Source organism: Mixophyes fleayi, chromosome 5, assembly GCF_038048845.1.
Source record: "Mixophyes fleayi isolate aMixFle1 chromosome 5, aMixFle1.hap1, whole genome shotgun sequence".
Lineage (NCBI taxonomy): Eukaryota > Metazoa > Chordata > Amphibia > Anura > Limnodynastidae > Mixophyes > Mixophyes fleayi.
This window is the reverse complement of record NC_134406.1, coordinates 168302698-168319862: the sequence shown is the minus strand read 5'-3', so window position 1 is coordinate 168319862 and position 17165 is coordinate 168302698. Positions and strand designations below refer to the sequence as shown.

Here is a 17165-nt window from a genome sequence, read left to right as displayed (position 1 = left end):
CATCACGGGGTGGGGCCAAAATAAGGCGATTCCCGCACTCTCCCGGGAGTCCGTGAGACTCACGCAAAATGCGGGAGTCTCACAGACATTCCGGGAGAGTTGACAAGTATGCCCTAAACACAGAAACATAGACATTCAACATACAGGATCTGGAGTATAAATATACTCTCACGTTTCCTTTCTAAACAAATCTTTGTCCAAAAACAGGTCTATCAAATAAGAAGCAATACTCCTTTATTCACAGTCCAGTTTTAAAAAAAAATATGAAGTCAGTACAATCAGTGTTATATAGATCCAAGTGGTAAACATATATCTGAATTAAAATGAATAATAGTCATATGAGTGTATTAAAGACTACCTAACACGTTTCTCACTAACGAGTTCATCAGAGGTATATACATAGGAACCTGCTAATGTGTATGTTTTATGCAAGTAGCAACCAACCAATAGTAACTCTTTCATTTCAATGGAAAACAACTGATTTCCCAAGCAGTAACATCATAGTTTCTAGTGAAACCTAACGCCATGATTAGTACTTAGAATACAAATAAATAAATTTATCACAACAAACAATATATAAACATACCACATAATATGTTGGTGTGTAACACTTTATAATGTATGTTTTAAACCAATATACTAAATCACTAACTAGATATTTCAGTGTTATTCATAAATATTCACATTCTTGTATATCATGTAACCTTGTGTGCTATAAAATGGAAATAGATTAAAAGATCATCTTAAAATCAGTGAATACTTTGTAACATCTCTGTAGTGCGTAACAATCTTTTGGCTGATTAAAATAGAAACTTGCCAGTAGTTGTGGTTGCCCTATGGTTGGTTGGCTAGCTGTCTATTCCTTCATTAGAGATTGTGTTAAAAGCTTTTGGGTAAAATATACAAACATAAGAAAACAAAGTGAAAAATAAATAAAAAAGGAGATGCATTCTCTTTGTATATTTTCACATAATTTCACGTTATTAATAATTGCTTCTCAAAACTTTACAGTAAGCAATTAATCTTCATTAATTCTGACATTTCCCCTAAATCATTCTATTTAGGTATAACAGTGTAACATGCTGTCTAATGCTGAGTACAATATGCTAGTTGTCACATAGTGTAACATGCTGTCTAATGCTGAGTATAATATGCTAGTTGTCACATAGGGTAACATGCTGTCTGATGCTGAGTATAATATGGTAGTTGTCACATAGTGTAACATGCTGTCTAATGCTGAGTATAATGTGCTAGTTGTCACATAGTGTAACATGCTGTCTGATGCTGAGTATAATATGCTAGTTGTCACATAGTGTAACATGCTGTCTAATGCTGAGTATAATGTGCTAGTTGTCGCATAGTATAACATGCTGTCTGATGCTGAGTATAATATGCTAGTTGTCACATAGTGTAACATGCTGTCTGATGCTGAGTATAATGTGCTAGTTGTCACATAGTATAACATGCTGTCTGATGCTGAGTATAATATGCTAGTTGTCACATAGTATAACATGCTGTCTGATGCTGAGTATAATATGCTAGTTGTCACATAGTATAACATGCTGTCTGATGCTGAGTATAATATGCTAGTTGTCACATAGTGTAATATGCTGGTCATTGCTTGGTATAACTTGCTGCTCTTTATTGTTGAATATAATATGATGGTCATTCAAGAGTATAACATACTGGTTATGTTATAAATTGGTTACTGATGTTAAGCTGGTTATTGATGGGTCTATTATGCAGATTATTATTGAGTATAAAATGCTGACCAATCAGACATATATATAATATGCTGATAATCACTGAGTGTTATATCCTGGTCATTGTCAGGTAATAATATACTGGTCATTGCTGGCTGTAAAATGTGGGTCACCATTGTTTATAATAAGCTGCTCAATTTATAGATGTACTCTAGTGTGTGCTGCATGCCAACACATCCATGCAGAACAAGTCCAAATACAATAATATGGGACAACCTTAGACTCTAATGGCTAATGTCTGCTTAATCATATTCAGTTCTCTTAAAGAGCTACATAATTTGTAGAACTGAATGCTGTTTCTGTATCTCCATCATGCTTTTACGACATAGTTCCAATCAGGAAACTTACATTAAAGACCACACATCTGGCTCTGTCCCATCTTTTAAATAAGCATCATTAATTCAGGCCTTCCTTATATAAGACAATTTATGTAAACAATGATGTGCCACCGTTGGTGTGAGGTTACATCCTTGGGGGTATATTTACTAAACTGCGTTTTTGAAAAAGGTGGAGATGTTGCCTATAGCAACCAATCAGATTCTAGCTGTCATTTTGTAGAATGTACTAAATGAATGATAGATAGAATCTGATTGGTTGCTATAGGCAACATCTCCACTTTTTCAAACCCACAGTTTAGTAAATATATCCCTTGGAGCTCTTTGTACCCAGGCAGTTGAATTGGCATGTGAGGCACTGTTTACCTATCCCTGTGTGTACTTCTCCTCTTCTCTGTATAGGATCAATTTTCTGTTGGTTATAGATATCAAATCAATCTTTTTATTATAAAAATCCACTTGTTCTAAGGATGTGATATAGTAGGCACTTGTTACACTTCACTCTTGTACTAAGGTAACTTAACTGCTTACAATAAAGCTCTTATAAAACAAAATCTAGTGGGAAAAATGTGCCTATCCTGCAAACATTTATCACATAGTAGCCCTAGGCATTGATGTGTATAACATGTTCATCATTGCTGGTTGCATTTCATTGTGTAATTAAAACTGGCCTGGCTACCAGTAACCCTAAATATTTTCTGACCTCTTACCTGTGCTGTCCATCCCAAACCCTTATATGTCTCTGACCATGATTGTGTCTAGCCCCAAGTCATTTTGTTCATACTGTGTTTGGCTGATATGTAGGGGAACAGAACTCTGGGCTGCAGCTTATGAGTTTGTCCCACAAGATGGTGATGATTCCATTAGACAGTAGGGGGTCTTAATTACATGAATTACCTTATAATTTCTTATCGCAGTGATAAGAAATGATTTAACGTGCCAATTCATAAAAATTGTTCAGGCAATAGAAGCCTGTCCCGACGAAACGTATATAGTAAATTAATCAAAATCACCTACTGTACTTACGGGTTCTGACCTGTTCTTTGCACAATTTGCCACAGGATAGAGGGGAGGAGCATGAAGCCTGCTTTGGAGGGATCCGAAGATCCCTCTACTGTGATCTTCTATTCATAGGTTAGATAGCGTTGGCCGTCGGGGTCAAGCTCCGAATTTCAGAAGTTGATAAATAAGGTATTTTTGCAGTCCCCGTGGACATCTATGGGGACTGCATCTGCGATAGAAAATGCTGGGACCCCAGCAGATATCAGATGCTGTTTTCATGGGATTTACCATGATATAAACCTCTCCAGAGGTTCATAAATAGGCCAAGAAGTTGAGATAGCAGCTAGCAGCATGGTGGATCCACAGTCTGTGACAGCTGCATCAGGTTATCACATTGTAATAGATTAAAATGTTAAAATAGTTTACTTTTATGCCAGAATATGCTGGAGCTTGGGCAATAGAACATTGAGATAATGAGGTTAGGAGGAGGCAGTAGAATAGAACTTGTATGGTTATTTTGTTCGTTTGCATTCAACTGAAAAGGTGAGACTTTGTGGCATTAGTGCATAGCTTCCAGTACTCCATCTTTGTACTCCTACCTTAGTAGGCATTATGCTGAGATATAGGTCTATTACTGTACGTACAGGTAAATCTTCTACTGGCTCCCAAAATGTCTATATAAGGTTTTTGAATTTATGTTTCCCATTGTTTACTTGTGCAATGTTAGTTCTTTGTGATGTTTGTGCCTGAAGCTGCTTTTTACATTAATTTGTATCAGAAAGATTGCCAAGGAGGTTGTGCCCACGTGCAATGCCAGCAGAAGTGTTAAGTGGCCAGTTGGAATGTTAGTAAGGATGAGAGTGCAAAATATCAGTTGAGGATACAGTTAGTTATGAATGATGTTCAAGAACAATTCTGTAAATAGATATTTGATTTGTCTCTGGAAATTTGGCTCTGGAATTGTCCCTATTTTTGCAAATGGACCAACTACGCTAAACAAAAGAACATGTTACCATTTACTAATATTACCTGTGTTCTATAAGTTAATATTTTTATGAGTAGTATTTAAAATAGAGATGAGCGCACTTGGATTTATGAAATCCGAGCCCATCCGAACGTTGCCGATCCGAGTCGGATCCGAGACAGATCCGGGTATTGGCGCCAAATTCAAATCTGAAACTGAGGCTCTGACTCATAATCCCATTGTCGGATCTCGCGATACTCGGTTCCTATAAATTCCCCGCTAGTCGCCGCCATCTTCACTCGGGCATTGATCAGGGTAGAGGGAGGGTGTGTTAGGTGGTCCTCTGTCCTGCTATATCTCGTGCTGCTCAGTTCAGTGCTGTGCTGTGCTGTGCTGTGTCCTGTGCTCTGTCCTTCTGAGGTCAGTGGTGCTGCTGGGTCCTGTGCTGTGTCCTGTTCAGTCCAGTGGTGCTGTGTCCTGTGCTCTGTGCTTCTAAGGGCATAGTTATTTCCCCAATATTCCCCTGTGTTTAAAAAGATAAAAAAAAGTTATTTAAAAAAAATACCAAAAACTAATTTAATTTTTTTTTAATTACAACAAAATTTGCAAAACCAATCCAGCAGTATAAGCCCATTGGTACTGCAATATTACCAAGTTCACACATTCTTCAGTATCAGTCCAGTGGTGCTGTGTCCTTTGCTCTGTCCTGCTGAGTTCAGTAGTGCTGCTGGGTCCTGTGCTGTGTCCTGTTCAGTCCAGTTGTGCTGTGTCCTGTGCTCTGTGCTTCTAAGGGCATAGTTATTTCCCCAATATTCCCAAGTTTTTAAAAAATAAAAAAAAAGTTATAAAAAAAATTAAAATAAAAATAAAAAAAAAAAAAAAAATATATAATAATTATAACCAAATTTGCAAAACCAATCCAGCAGTATAAGTCCATTGGTACTGCAATATTACCAAGTTCACACATTCTGCAGTATCTTGTGCTACATATAATGGAGACCAAAAATTTGGAGGATAAAGTAGGGAAAGATCAAGACCCACTTCCTCCTAATGCTGAAGCTGCTGCCACTAGTCATGACATAGACGATGAAATGCCATCAACGTCGTCTTCCAAGCCCGATGCCCAATCTCGTAGTACCGGGCATGTAAAATCCAAAAAGCCCAAGTTAAGAAAAAGTAGCAAAAAGAGAAACTTAAAATCATCTGAGGAGAAACGTAAAGTTGCCAATATGCCATTTACGACACGGAGTGGCAAGGAACGGCTTAGGCCCTGGCCCGTGTTCATGACTAGTGGTTCAACTTCACCCACGGATCTTATCCCTCCTCCTCCTCCCCCCCCCCCTACAAAAAATTGAAGAGAGTTATGCTGTCAGCAACAAAACAGCAAACAACTCTGCCTTCTAAAGAGAAATTATCACAAATCCTCAAGGCGAGTCCAAGGGTGTTGGTGGTTGTCAAGCCTGACCTTCCCATCACTGTACGGGAAGAGGTGGCTCGGGAGGAGCCTATTGATGATGTAGCTGGCGCTGTGGAGGAACTTGATGATGAGGATGGTGATGTGGTTATTGTAAATGAGGCACCAGGGGGGGGGGAAACAGCTGATGTCCATGGGATGAAAAAGTCCATCGTCATGCCTGGTCAGAAGACCAAAAAATGCACCTCTTCGGTCTGGAGTTATTTTTATCCAAATCCAGATAACCAATAAATGGCCATATGTAGCTTATGTAAAGCTCAAATAAGCAGGGGTAAGGATCTTGCCCACCTAGGAACATCCTCCCTTATACGTCACCTGAATAACCTTCATAGTTCAGTGGTTAGTTCAGGAACTGGGGCTAGGACCCTCATCGGTACAGGGACACCTAAATCCCGTGGTCCAGTTGGATACACACCAGCAACACCCTCCTCGTCAACTTCCTCCACAATCTCCATCAGATTTAGTCCTGCAGCCCAAGTCAGCAGCCAGACTGAGTCCTCCTCAATACGGGATTCATCCGAGGAATCCTGCAGCAGTACGCCTACTACTACCACTGCTGCTGTTAGTCGGTCATCTTCCCAGAGGGGAAGTCGTAAGACCGCTAAGTCTTTCACAAAACAATTGACCGTCCAACAGTCGTTTGCCATGACCACAAAATACGATAGTAGTCACCCTATTGCAAAGCGTATAACTGCGGCTGTAACTGCAATATTGGTGTTAGACGTGCGCCCGGTGTCCGCCATCAGTGGAGTGGGATTTAGGGGGTTGATGGAGGTATTGTGTCCCCGGTACCAAATCCCGTCGAGATTCCACTTCACTAGGCAGGCGATACCAAAAATGTACAGAGAAGTACGATCAAGTGTCCTCAGTGCTCTAAAAAATGCGGTTGTACCCACTGTCCACTTAACCACGGACATGTGGACAAGTGGTTCTGGGCAAACGAAGGACTATATGACTGTGACAGCCCACTGGGTAGATGCATCCCCTTCCGCAGCAACAGCTGCATCAGTAGCAGCATCTACGAAATGGCTGCTCGTGCAAAGGCAGGCAACATTGTGTATTACAGGCTTTAATAAGAGGCACAACGCTGACAACATATTAGAGAAACTGAGGGAAATTATCTCCCAGTGGCTTACCCCACTTAGACTCTCATGGGGATTTGTGGTGTCAGACAATGCCAGTAACATTGTGCGGGCATTAAATATGGGCAATTTCCAGCACGTCCCATGTTTTGCCCACACCATTAATTTGGGGGTGCCTCAAGAGTGACAGGGGTGTGCAGGAGATGCTTGCGGTGGCGCGCAAAATTGCTGGACACTTTCGGCATTCAGCCAGTGCCTACCGCAGACTAGAGGCACATCAAAAAAGCATGAACCTGCCCTGCCATCACCTCAAACAAGAGGTTGTGACGCGCTGGAACTCCACCCTCTATATGCTGCAGAGGATGGAGGAGCAGCAAAAGGCCATTCAGGCCTACACAGCCACCTACGACATAGGCAAAGGAGTGGGGATGTGCCTCAGTCAAGCGCAGTGGAGACTGATTTCCGTGTTGTGCAAGGTTCTGCAGCTATTTGAACTTGCCACACGAGAAGTCAGTTCCGACACTGCCAGCTTGAGTCAGGTCATTCCCCTGATCAGGCTGTTGCAGAAGCAGCTGGAGAAAGTGAGGGAGGAGCTGGTAAGCCATTGCGATTACACCAAGCATGTAGCTCTTGTGGATGTAGCCCTTTGTACGCTTTGCCAGGATCCGAGGGTGGTCACTCTTTTAAAGTCAGAGGAATACATTCTGGCCACCGTGCTCGATCCTCGGTTTAAAGCGTATGTTGTGTCTCTGTTTCCGGCGGACACAAGTCTACAGCGGTGCAAAGACCTGCTGGTCAGGAGATTGTCCTCTGAAGAGGACCGTGACATGCCAACAGCTCCACCCTCATTTTCTTCCACATCTATGGCTGCGAGGAAAAAGCTCAGTTTTCCCAAAAGAGGCGCTGGCGGGGATGCTGATAACATCTGGTCCGGACTGAAGGACCTGCCAACCATTGCAGACATGTCTACTCTCGCTGCATTGGATGCTGTCACAATAGAAAAAATTGTGGATGATTACTTTGCTGACACCATCCAAGTAGACATGTCAGACAGTCCATATTGTTACTGGCAGGAAAAAAAGGCAGTTTGGAAGCCCCTGTACAAACTGGCTCTATTTTACCTGAGTTGTCCCCCCTCCAGTGTGTACTCAGAAAGAGTTTTTAGTGCAGCGGGGAACCTGGTCAGTGAGCGGCGAAGGAGGTTGCTTCCTCATAACGTTGAAAAAATGATGTTTATAAAAATGAATAATCAATTCCTCAATGAAGTACAGCACTGCCCTCCAGATACTACAGAGGGACCTGTGGTTGTGGAGTCCAGCGGGGACGAATTGATAATGTGTGATGAGGAGGAAGTACACACTGTAGGGGGAGAGGAATCAGAGGTTGAGGATGAGGACGACATCTTGCCTCAGTAGAGCCTGTTTAGTCTGTACAGGGAGAGATGAATAGCTTTTTTGGTGTGGGGGCCCAAACAAACCAATCATTTCAGCCAAAGTTGTTTGGTAGGCCCTGTCGCTGAAATGATTGGTTTGTTAAAGTGTGCATGTCCTATTTCAACAACATAAGGGTGGGTGTGAGGGCCCAAGGACAATTCCATCTTGGAATTTTTTTTTTTTGCATTATATGACCAATCAACAGTCGTTTGCCATGTTCAAAAAGTAAAACCAAATTTAAACAAATTCAAGAAATTAAACCAAAAGTAAAATGCCCTGTCATAATTTTAAAACAAGAGGTATTGACGTGCTCTAAAACTACTGTATTGTTGTTTATATTTTATAAACACTACACTTGAAAGCTGGAGTCTTTCAATGAAAAAGTAACTGTCCATTGCACGAATATTTGCAACAGGGACAATTTTAGGGTTAAGAAAGTCAACTAATAACACTTCGACGCTGTCTGTCTTTATAAACACTACACTTGGAAGTTGGAGGAGGTATTGTGGCCCCGGCACCAAATTTACTACCGGGGCCACTCCACTGTGCAGTCCATATTTAGGTGTATCAGATATTAAACAACGGTGACAGTTGATGCCCAATTTTTTAATTATATTGTTGGCGCTGTAAAAAATTGTGTTCCGGGCACACCACACTACGCAGTCCATACCCTTTTTTGGTGGAATTCTGACCCGTGGAGGGTTTTTTAATTATATTGTGGCCTCGGTACCAAATTGTATACCGGGGGCCACCACACTACGCAGTCAAGATAGATAGATGCGTATCATAGATAAAGTACATTCAGTGTTGTGGGGCAAATTGAAAAATATTCAAAATGCACTGACATTATCAAAAACAAGAGGTTTTCACACGCTGAAACTCCAACATGTATATGATGGAGAGGATGAAGGAGCAGCCGTATGTGCAGTGTAATGCAGACCTGTTGAAGGTTTTTTATATATTTTATTGTGGTGCCCAGTGCCCACTACTCTACGCAGTCCAGATACTATTTTTGGGTGTAATTCTGACCTGTTGAAGGTTTTTTATATATTTTATTGTGGTGCCCAGTGCCCACTACTCTACGCAGTCCAGATACTATTTTTGGGTGTAATTCTGACCTGTTGAAGGTTTTCTATATATTATATTGTGGTGGCCAGTGGCCAGTCCTCTACGCAGTCCAGATACTATTTTTGGGTGTAATGCAGACCTGTTGAAGGTTTTCTATATATTATATTGTGGTGGCCAGTGGCCAGTCCTCTACGCAGTCCAGATACTATTTTTGGGTGTAATGCAGATCTGTTGAAGGTTTTCTATATATTATATTGTGGTGGCCAGTGGCCAGTCCTCTACGCAGTCCAGATACTATTTTTGGGTGTAATTCAGACCTGTTGAAGGTTTTCTATATATTTTTTATTGTGGTGCCCAGTGCCCACTACTCTACGCAGTCCAGATACTTTTTTGGGTGTAATTCTGACCTGTTGAAGGTTTTCTATATATTATATTGTGGTGGCCAGTGGCCAGTCCTCTACGCAGTCCAGATACTATTTTTGGGTGTAATGCAGACCTGTTGAAGGTTTTCTATATATTATATTGTGGTGGCCAGTGGCCAGTCCTCTACGCAGTCCAGATACTATTTTTGGGTGTAATTCAGACCAGTTGATGGGTTTTTAATTGTATTGTGGGGAACACTCCTCTACGCAGTCCAGAAAGATACCTCGTTGCAACGTTTTGTACTAAAAAAAAAAAATTATTGTGAGGTGTTAGGTGTTCAGAATAGCCTTTAAATTAGTGGAAATTATTGTTATTGAATGTTATTGAGGTTAATAATAGCGTAGGAGTGAAAATAAGCCCAAAAACTTGATTTTTACACTTTTTAGTTTTTTTAAAAAAAAAAAATCCGAATCCAAAACCTTAAATCCGAACCAAAACGTTTCGGCAGGTGTTTTGCAAAACAAATCCCAACCCAAAACATCGAGAAAATCCGGATCCAAAACACAAAACACGAGACCTCAAAAGTCGCCGGTGCACATCCCTAATTTAAAATGCAAAAAAATGTATCAATCAAACCTAGGAGACATGTTAGTTAGGAATTGTAGTGGTCCAAATTCACCAAGATAATATTGTGTGCCACATGCTTAACTATATGGCTTAAATGCAGCAAAGTATACCTAAAAACTAATTTAAATAGATGGCAACTATATAAATGGAGGTAATATTCCTGCCAAGATAGGAAACATTTGTAATTATGTTGTCGGAAGATTTGCTATGATGTTGCACAAATGTAAATGAATGAATATTATTCACACCAATAGGTGAACAAATGACAGCTTATTGTGCTTGTAGGCTTATTGGGTAAACCACATTACATAAGTGCTAGAGACCCATGATGTGTGAGAATGTTGTGCTCTTTAGGCAGTCTGTTAAGTGAATTATTTTGTGCTGTTTTTTTATATTCTACAATAAATGTATAATTAATTATAATCATACAAGTGAATTATGTCAACATATTTTTTTCATTCAGGCTATCAAGTAACTGGATCATTTTATGCTTGTCCACCATCAGAGTCCCAAACTCCTGGACTTCCATTAGAGCCAAGTATTCGGCCTGGAGAGGCCATTGCATTGTCTGGTAAGCTGTACAAATTGACATTCTTCATGCTGCAGTCTTAAAGCTGCCAAGTCCACAGTCAGGACTGATTTAATGCACATGGTGATGTGTTCTGTCAAATAGGTGTTTCTCCAGGTTCTCTCGACTCTATGCTTACCTAGATTGCACTATATATAATCCATTATTAACAGTACAGTAAAAATGTTTTCAGGCTACCTTTTTAGATTTTTCTTACGGTCTTGTCTTATATCATAGACTGCCGGTTTCATATCAGCTTATATTACCGTGATACCCTGGTTGGAGAGCGAACAACGTCCAATCCAGAAGGATGCCGGATTTCACATGGACAATGCTTAGAAATAAGTCGCTTGGATCAAATCCTGTTTCCCTACCCGGAAGACAACAGTCTGCGGAAAAACATTGAGAAGCTGCTGAGTCACCTGGAGCGTGGTGTAATTCTCTGGATGGCTCCTGATGGAATATATGCCAAGAGACTGTGCCAGAGCAGAATTTACTGGGAGGGACCTTTGTCTATGTACTCTGATCGCCCTAATAAGCTAGAACGAGACTTGGCCTGCAAATTATTTGATACCCAGCAGTTTTTAACAGGTACGTTACTTACATTATTAGCTTTAAAATGTAAAGTTCTGGGGGTAAATGTGTCAAGCTGAGAGCTTTCCGGCAGGTTTGAAAAACCAATCAGATTCTAGCTGTCATTTACAAAATGTCAGCTAGAATCTGATTGGTTGCTATAGGCAACATCTCCACTTTTCAAACCCACTGGAGAACTCTCAGCTTGATACATATACCCCCTGGTTTTGGTTCAAGGGTAGGTACAACGTGGCCTAAAAAGGGATGCTTGATTACTAAGGAACCTGTTTTTTGGGTTTCCTCCTGACCCTCCAATTGTGACCTGTTCCAGATGACATAAAAACCAGTACTAGGAGGAATGAGAACATGCACTATGTGAGGAAGCCGGGGCTACATGCACTGTCTCTTCGTAGTAATCAATAGAGATGAGCAATATTTTATAAACTGTTTAGTGAAATATTCAATTCGTTCCATTTAGCCATGGAATTTTGTATGTTTTGCCAGAAGAAGTTGGTCCTGAATGTTTGTACGCCAACCACCCCACACAGCAGAATAAACTGATCATTGTGCTCGCAGCTCTATTCATAGACTATAAAATCCACAAAGTGAGAATTTACAGATAGAGTGTAGAATAACATTGCATAGAATGTGGAAGCAAAATCGGAACTCAAAGATTATATTACTCGAACTTCACACCCTTGTGATGTAGCCCGTTGTGCCACAATGTTACTTATCTATAGTGACCAGTGATCCCTTTCTGCCATGTGTCCCAGTGAACTTGATTTTTCCAGCATTAATAAGGATGTGACATGATGTATGAAACCACCCGTGTACACATTCCTTAAGTAGTATAGAATTAGTTAGCTGTGCAGTGACTTTGTAAGTACCTCAACATTATCACGTACTACTAAAATGTGCTAAAAGTGTGAACATGCAGAGAACAGTGCCTGTGACTCTTACTGAGACTCAATGGCACAGCAGTGGTTGCCAATTTTGGCACAAGCAAAGAAGCACTGAGCCATATTTATAAAAAGCGTTGTAATAAAAATGGCTGAAATATAGCGCAAAAAAACGTTGGCTGCATTTTTCGGTAAAATTGCAATTATTTTCAAATTATTTATATTAATAAAGAAAAAGTATACCTTTGTAAATCTACTATCATGTTTTCTGGTGTGTAAAGTAACTCATCCTTATCTATAAAATGTTCATAGTAAATCGTATGCATTCTGATCAGTTTTCATATTGGATTTCCTGTGTAAGCCTCCTGTGACAGTCCTACTCCAGTTTATTAGTGTTGTTATTTCAAATTGTGTTGCAAAATGTGCAAACTTTGCACCGTGAGAAGCCTGATCCCAATTTTATCAACAGAAAAGGAGCATGAGTTGCAAAAGGAAGAAAGATCTGCACGTAGGAATCCATAGTCATTTACATGAAAGGATATAACATTTGGGAAGGATGATTTCTTAAATGCTGCTTATTACAAATGCTGCCATTCAAATTTTTCTCCCAGTGTAAACCATACTGATCCCCATTCTTAGCAGAGTATATGAGTTCAATCAACTAACAGATCTTTCTGCCTTTACCAGAATTGCAGGCGTTCGCTCACCATGGACGTCCAGTTCCAAGATTTCAGATTACATTGTGTTTTGGAGAAGAATTTCCAGACCCTCAGAGAGGAAGGAAACTAATTACAGCTCATGTAAGTTTATGTAACATACCAGTAGTTTTTGTTACTTTTTTTTTTTAAAGTGCCCATATTGTACCATCGTATTTATTTATCCTATGAAAAAATCAGATGTTGCATTCTCCAGGGCTTTTAATAAAAATATATAATTGGAACAAGGTCAATGATCACCACCATGGGCCTCATACAACCATTTGTGCAATGCAAATATACAAATTCTCATACTGCACATGGAAACTAGAATTCATGGAGAGGTGGAATGTGTGCAGGTAAGCATAAGTTGGATAAAGGGCATGTAGACATAATTATAGCACACCCCCTGGAGATAGAAAGTCAGTATACTTGGCGCATCTCCAGATACGCTTCTTAGAAGGCGTATCTTCTGTAGGTACTGTAGCCCTGGTGATTATGATAGTTGCAGCACTGTATAGCACTTCTGATTGGCTATGTGCATACTGACACCTCCAGCTGACAGTACTTCAGTCATTAGCGCGGTGACTATATTATGCTAAGTTATGCTAATATATTTGTATTTATTTGTCATTTCTATTTTGGCAACTGCAGGAAATAAGATTTCCATTGAATTTATTGAGTGGTAAATTATAGATGTAGAGGTGTTTGTATTAAATTACACTTAATATGGAAAATGAGACTTTAGCATTTATTAATAACACTGCCAAGACACTGTTTTCTCTATTTTGTATATGACATACTTGCGTCATGTTGGCCACGCCCCCACGACGGAAATGTCGTTTTGTCATGGGGCGGGACCAAAATGACGCGATTCACCGCAAATCGTGTTATTTTGGCCAGGGAATTGCGGGATGCGGGAGACTTGCCTGCTCTCCCGGGAGTCCGAGAGACCGACCCAAATTTCGGGAGTCTCCCGGACATTACGGGAGAGTTGGCAAGTATGGCATATGACACTTTGTTATATGATATTGTTTGCACATTGAGCAATATGACTATAGTCAGGCTGCATCTCTATGCCATTATGGGGAGTAAATACACACACATGTATGCCTGACGCAGAACTACCGCTGTGTTCTTAGTTGAGATACGTACAGCTCAACATACATACATAAGACCACAATTTTCTTGGGCGCAAAATGGGTCAAATTCTAAATGAGTTCTATAGTGTTTAGATTTTTGTTTTATTTTTTATATGTGAACATCTCAATACATAAATTAAACAGAAAAGTAAATACTTTAATTGATTTCTAGGTTGAGCCCGTGTACGCCAGACAGCTAATTGGCTTTGCAGAACAAAATGGAGGACATTTTATGAGAGGATATGAATTCTCAGATCTCATTAGCAGCTCAGAAGATTATCACCGGCCGATTCGCCATATACCTCTCCAGGAATGAAGATCACTTGCTAGTAACTGATAGGAGCCTAGCACTGACATGAACATGTACCAATGCTGAACTACTGCAACAGAACTTTCATTGACAAGGGATTGAACGAAGCAAGAGCTTCCATTTTTTATCTGAGAATTTTTTTATAAAACTGATGATGCTTTGGGTCACCTGAGATCACACATTATTTTTATATACATATATATATTTTTTGTATGAAAGGTATTTGTATAAAAGGTATTTGTTCATTAGTATTAAACTGACACAAATATTCATGATGCTACATCTCCTCTCCAGGCCAAAATGTGTCTTTGACTCAATTTAATTATAGAATCCAGTCACATCATTCACATTTGTTATTATTGTTTACTGACACACTTGTTACTCTTCCGGAATGTCCGGGAGGCTCCTGAGCAGCCATTCTCCCGGGCGTGGTGGGGGCAGGGTTTTATCTTTAATGATGCAATTTTGCATCGTCAAGTTAGCATTTCTTAGCAGGGGCGGGGCTACAGTGATACAATAGCGTTGCCACGCCACCTCCTACCCACTGTCACATGACCTCTGCTCCAGTATTTCCCAGAGGTTTAAAAAGTTGGCAAGTATGTGTTTACACGGGTTTTGCGAGACTGGATGAAAAAAAAACTACTAATTACAGTTAGGGTTTCCTGTGGCAATGCCCTGATATTCCAGTGCAAGTTCTCTTGTGTCTTTAGCATGGCAACATTTCACACACTCTATTTCTATTCATGAAATTGACTGGGGCATAACTGGTGAAATAAGGTGTTATCAGGCTGAGCAACTGAATCTGTATTTAGATCCGACCTCTGCCAGGTTGTACTGTTGGAATACATGGAGCCAAGTTAACATGGTCGGCAAACACGCTTCAAATGTCACCAGGACCTATGGATATGTCTTAATTTTTATTATTGAGACATCAATAAATTGGTAATATCATTGAACAACCAATGTGCAGTTTACAACACATTACTTTTTGCTCATTTAAAAGTCATGTTTTATTGTTTAAAATGTTTTTAAATAATGGTAGGTAGACTAATGCATTTCTTTAGATAGCCTCCAGATCTGCACATGGCATTGATATGAAAGTTTTCAGCCCATTGAATTTTTACAATTTTTGAAACACATTTGCTAGGTTTAGAAATATGCATCTCAAAGATGTAACCTTTTGGGATATAATATCTCACAATTAGTTGCCTGTACTCATAACAACAATGACAATTTGTTATTACCTATATCGTTTGTTCTATTAGTTTTTGCTTTATTTTACTGAGAACTAGGCTATGTTAGTTATGCTGTTGGACCCTGCAGTTTGCTTTATTTTTCTATGGTAACTATAAAGTACCAATAAAGACTGTAAAGAAACTATATCAATATTAGAGCCCCTCTGTATCATGGTGTTGTTTACTAATGCATATTACATATCCATATAATTAAATCTAATTTTTTAATTGTGGACATCATTAGGACAAAAATATAGATCAATAACCAGGTTTACATTTACCTTTTTTAGCCTCTCCCCTCCCACCCCCCCCCCAATTGCTGCACATATCCATAGCCTCAAACTTCACTGTTAGACAAAAGAAATGTATGTATCCCACCGGTTATTAGAATGATCATTGCTGATGGAGGGAAGGTGTGTTCTAACGTAGGCTGAGTACAGTAAGGGTGTGATTTCACAATTACGGACAGAAGCAGACTCTGAAACAGATGATTGTACACCTGTCCAAGACATATTATTTGCAGGTAGTCTGGAGCAGGTGCAAATAGCAGATGATGGCTGGTCTCCAGCTATAGTGAACCGCTTGTGTCTGTTTGCGTATGCTCTGCTGATGCTTACATTATGCATATATTATGGGCAGCACTGTGGCTAAGTGGTTAGCACTTCTGACTTACAGCATCGGGGTCATAAGTTCAATTCCTGACCATGTGGAGTTTGTTTGTTCTCCCCGTGTTTGCGTGGATTTCCTCCAGGTGCTCCGGTTTCCACCCACGCTCCAAAAACATACTAGTAGGTTAATTGGCTGCTATCAAAATTGACCCTAGTCTCTCTCTCTCTGTCTGTCTGTCTGTGTGTATGTTAGGGAATTTAGACTGTAAGCTCCAATGGGGCAGGGACTGATGTGAGTGAGCTCTCTGTACAGCGGTGTGGAATCAGTGGCGCTATATAAATAGATGATGATGATGCTGATAATATATATATATATATATATATATATATATATATATATATATATATATATATATATATATATATATATATATATATAATGCTTTTATGTGTGTGTTTGAGGATTTTTTTCATGGGGAGTTGTAGCATATGTTAGGGGTGTACATATCGAGTGATAGTTGCTGCTTTTTATATTGCTTTTCTAGTGAATTTGTGCTTGTGATTTGGGGCGCAATTACATTCACATACCTTTCCATACCGCCAGTTCTACCCAGTGAAGTGTAAGTTTTCTACCCCAAACACACACTCTGGTTCATAACCTATAAGAATGTGTTTGGACCGTGGCATACATAGTAATTCTGTAAATAGCCTTTTCTGTCACTCTTGATCAAATCTTCTAATTCTGTAAAGCTTACCTGTACACCTACAAATATAAGCAATATAATGTAGAACTCCATAAGAAATTTTATAAAATAAAAGTAATAATTTCTGGGGTACATTGTTTAATAATAAATAATAAATCCTGATAGAAAGGAATTTAAGATATGCATGGGATATATTTTGACATGACTGTTATATTATGTTGTATATTAAATATTACAAACCCAATTAAGAAGTTGTGGAGAAATAAAAATCGTAGTTTCTGTATTTTTTTATATGTAATGTGACCTCTTTCACTTATATT

General features: G+C 39.6%; 1 protein-coding gene across 1 annotated transcript in view; it reads left to right on the top strand.

Annotated features, from left to right (window-relative positions):
* The window catches only part of IRF4 (interferon regulatory factor 4), a 38153-nt gene extending 21631 nt beyond the window's left edge, over nt 1–16522 (top strand). The window contains exons 6-9 of the mRNA XM_075212989.1: nt 10575–10682; nt 10917–11270; nt 12839–12951; nt 14161–16522. Of these exons, the coding sequence (XP_075069090.1) occupies nt 10575–10682; nt 10917–11270; nt 12839–12951; nt 14161–14304 (719 nt within the window). The 3' untranslated portion in view covers nt 14305–16522. The remainder of the gene's footprint in view (nt 1–10574; nt 10683–10916; nt 11271–12838; nt 12952–14160) is intronic.
* Nucleotides 16523–17165: the final 643 nt, after the last annotated feature.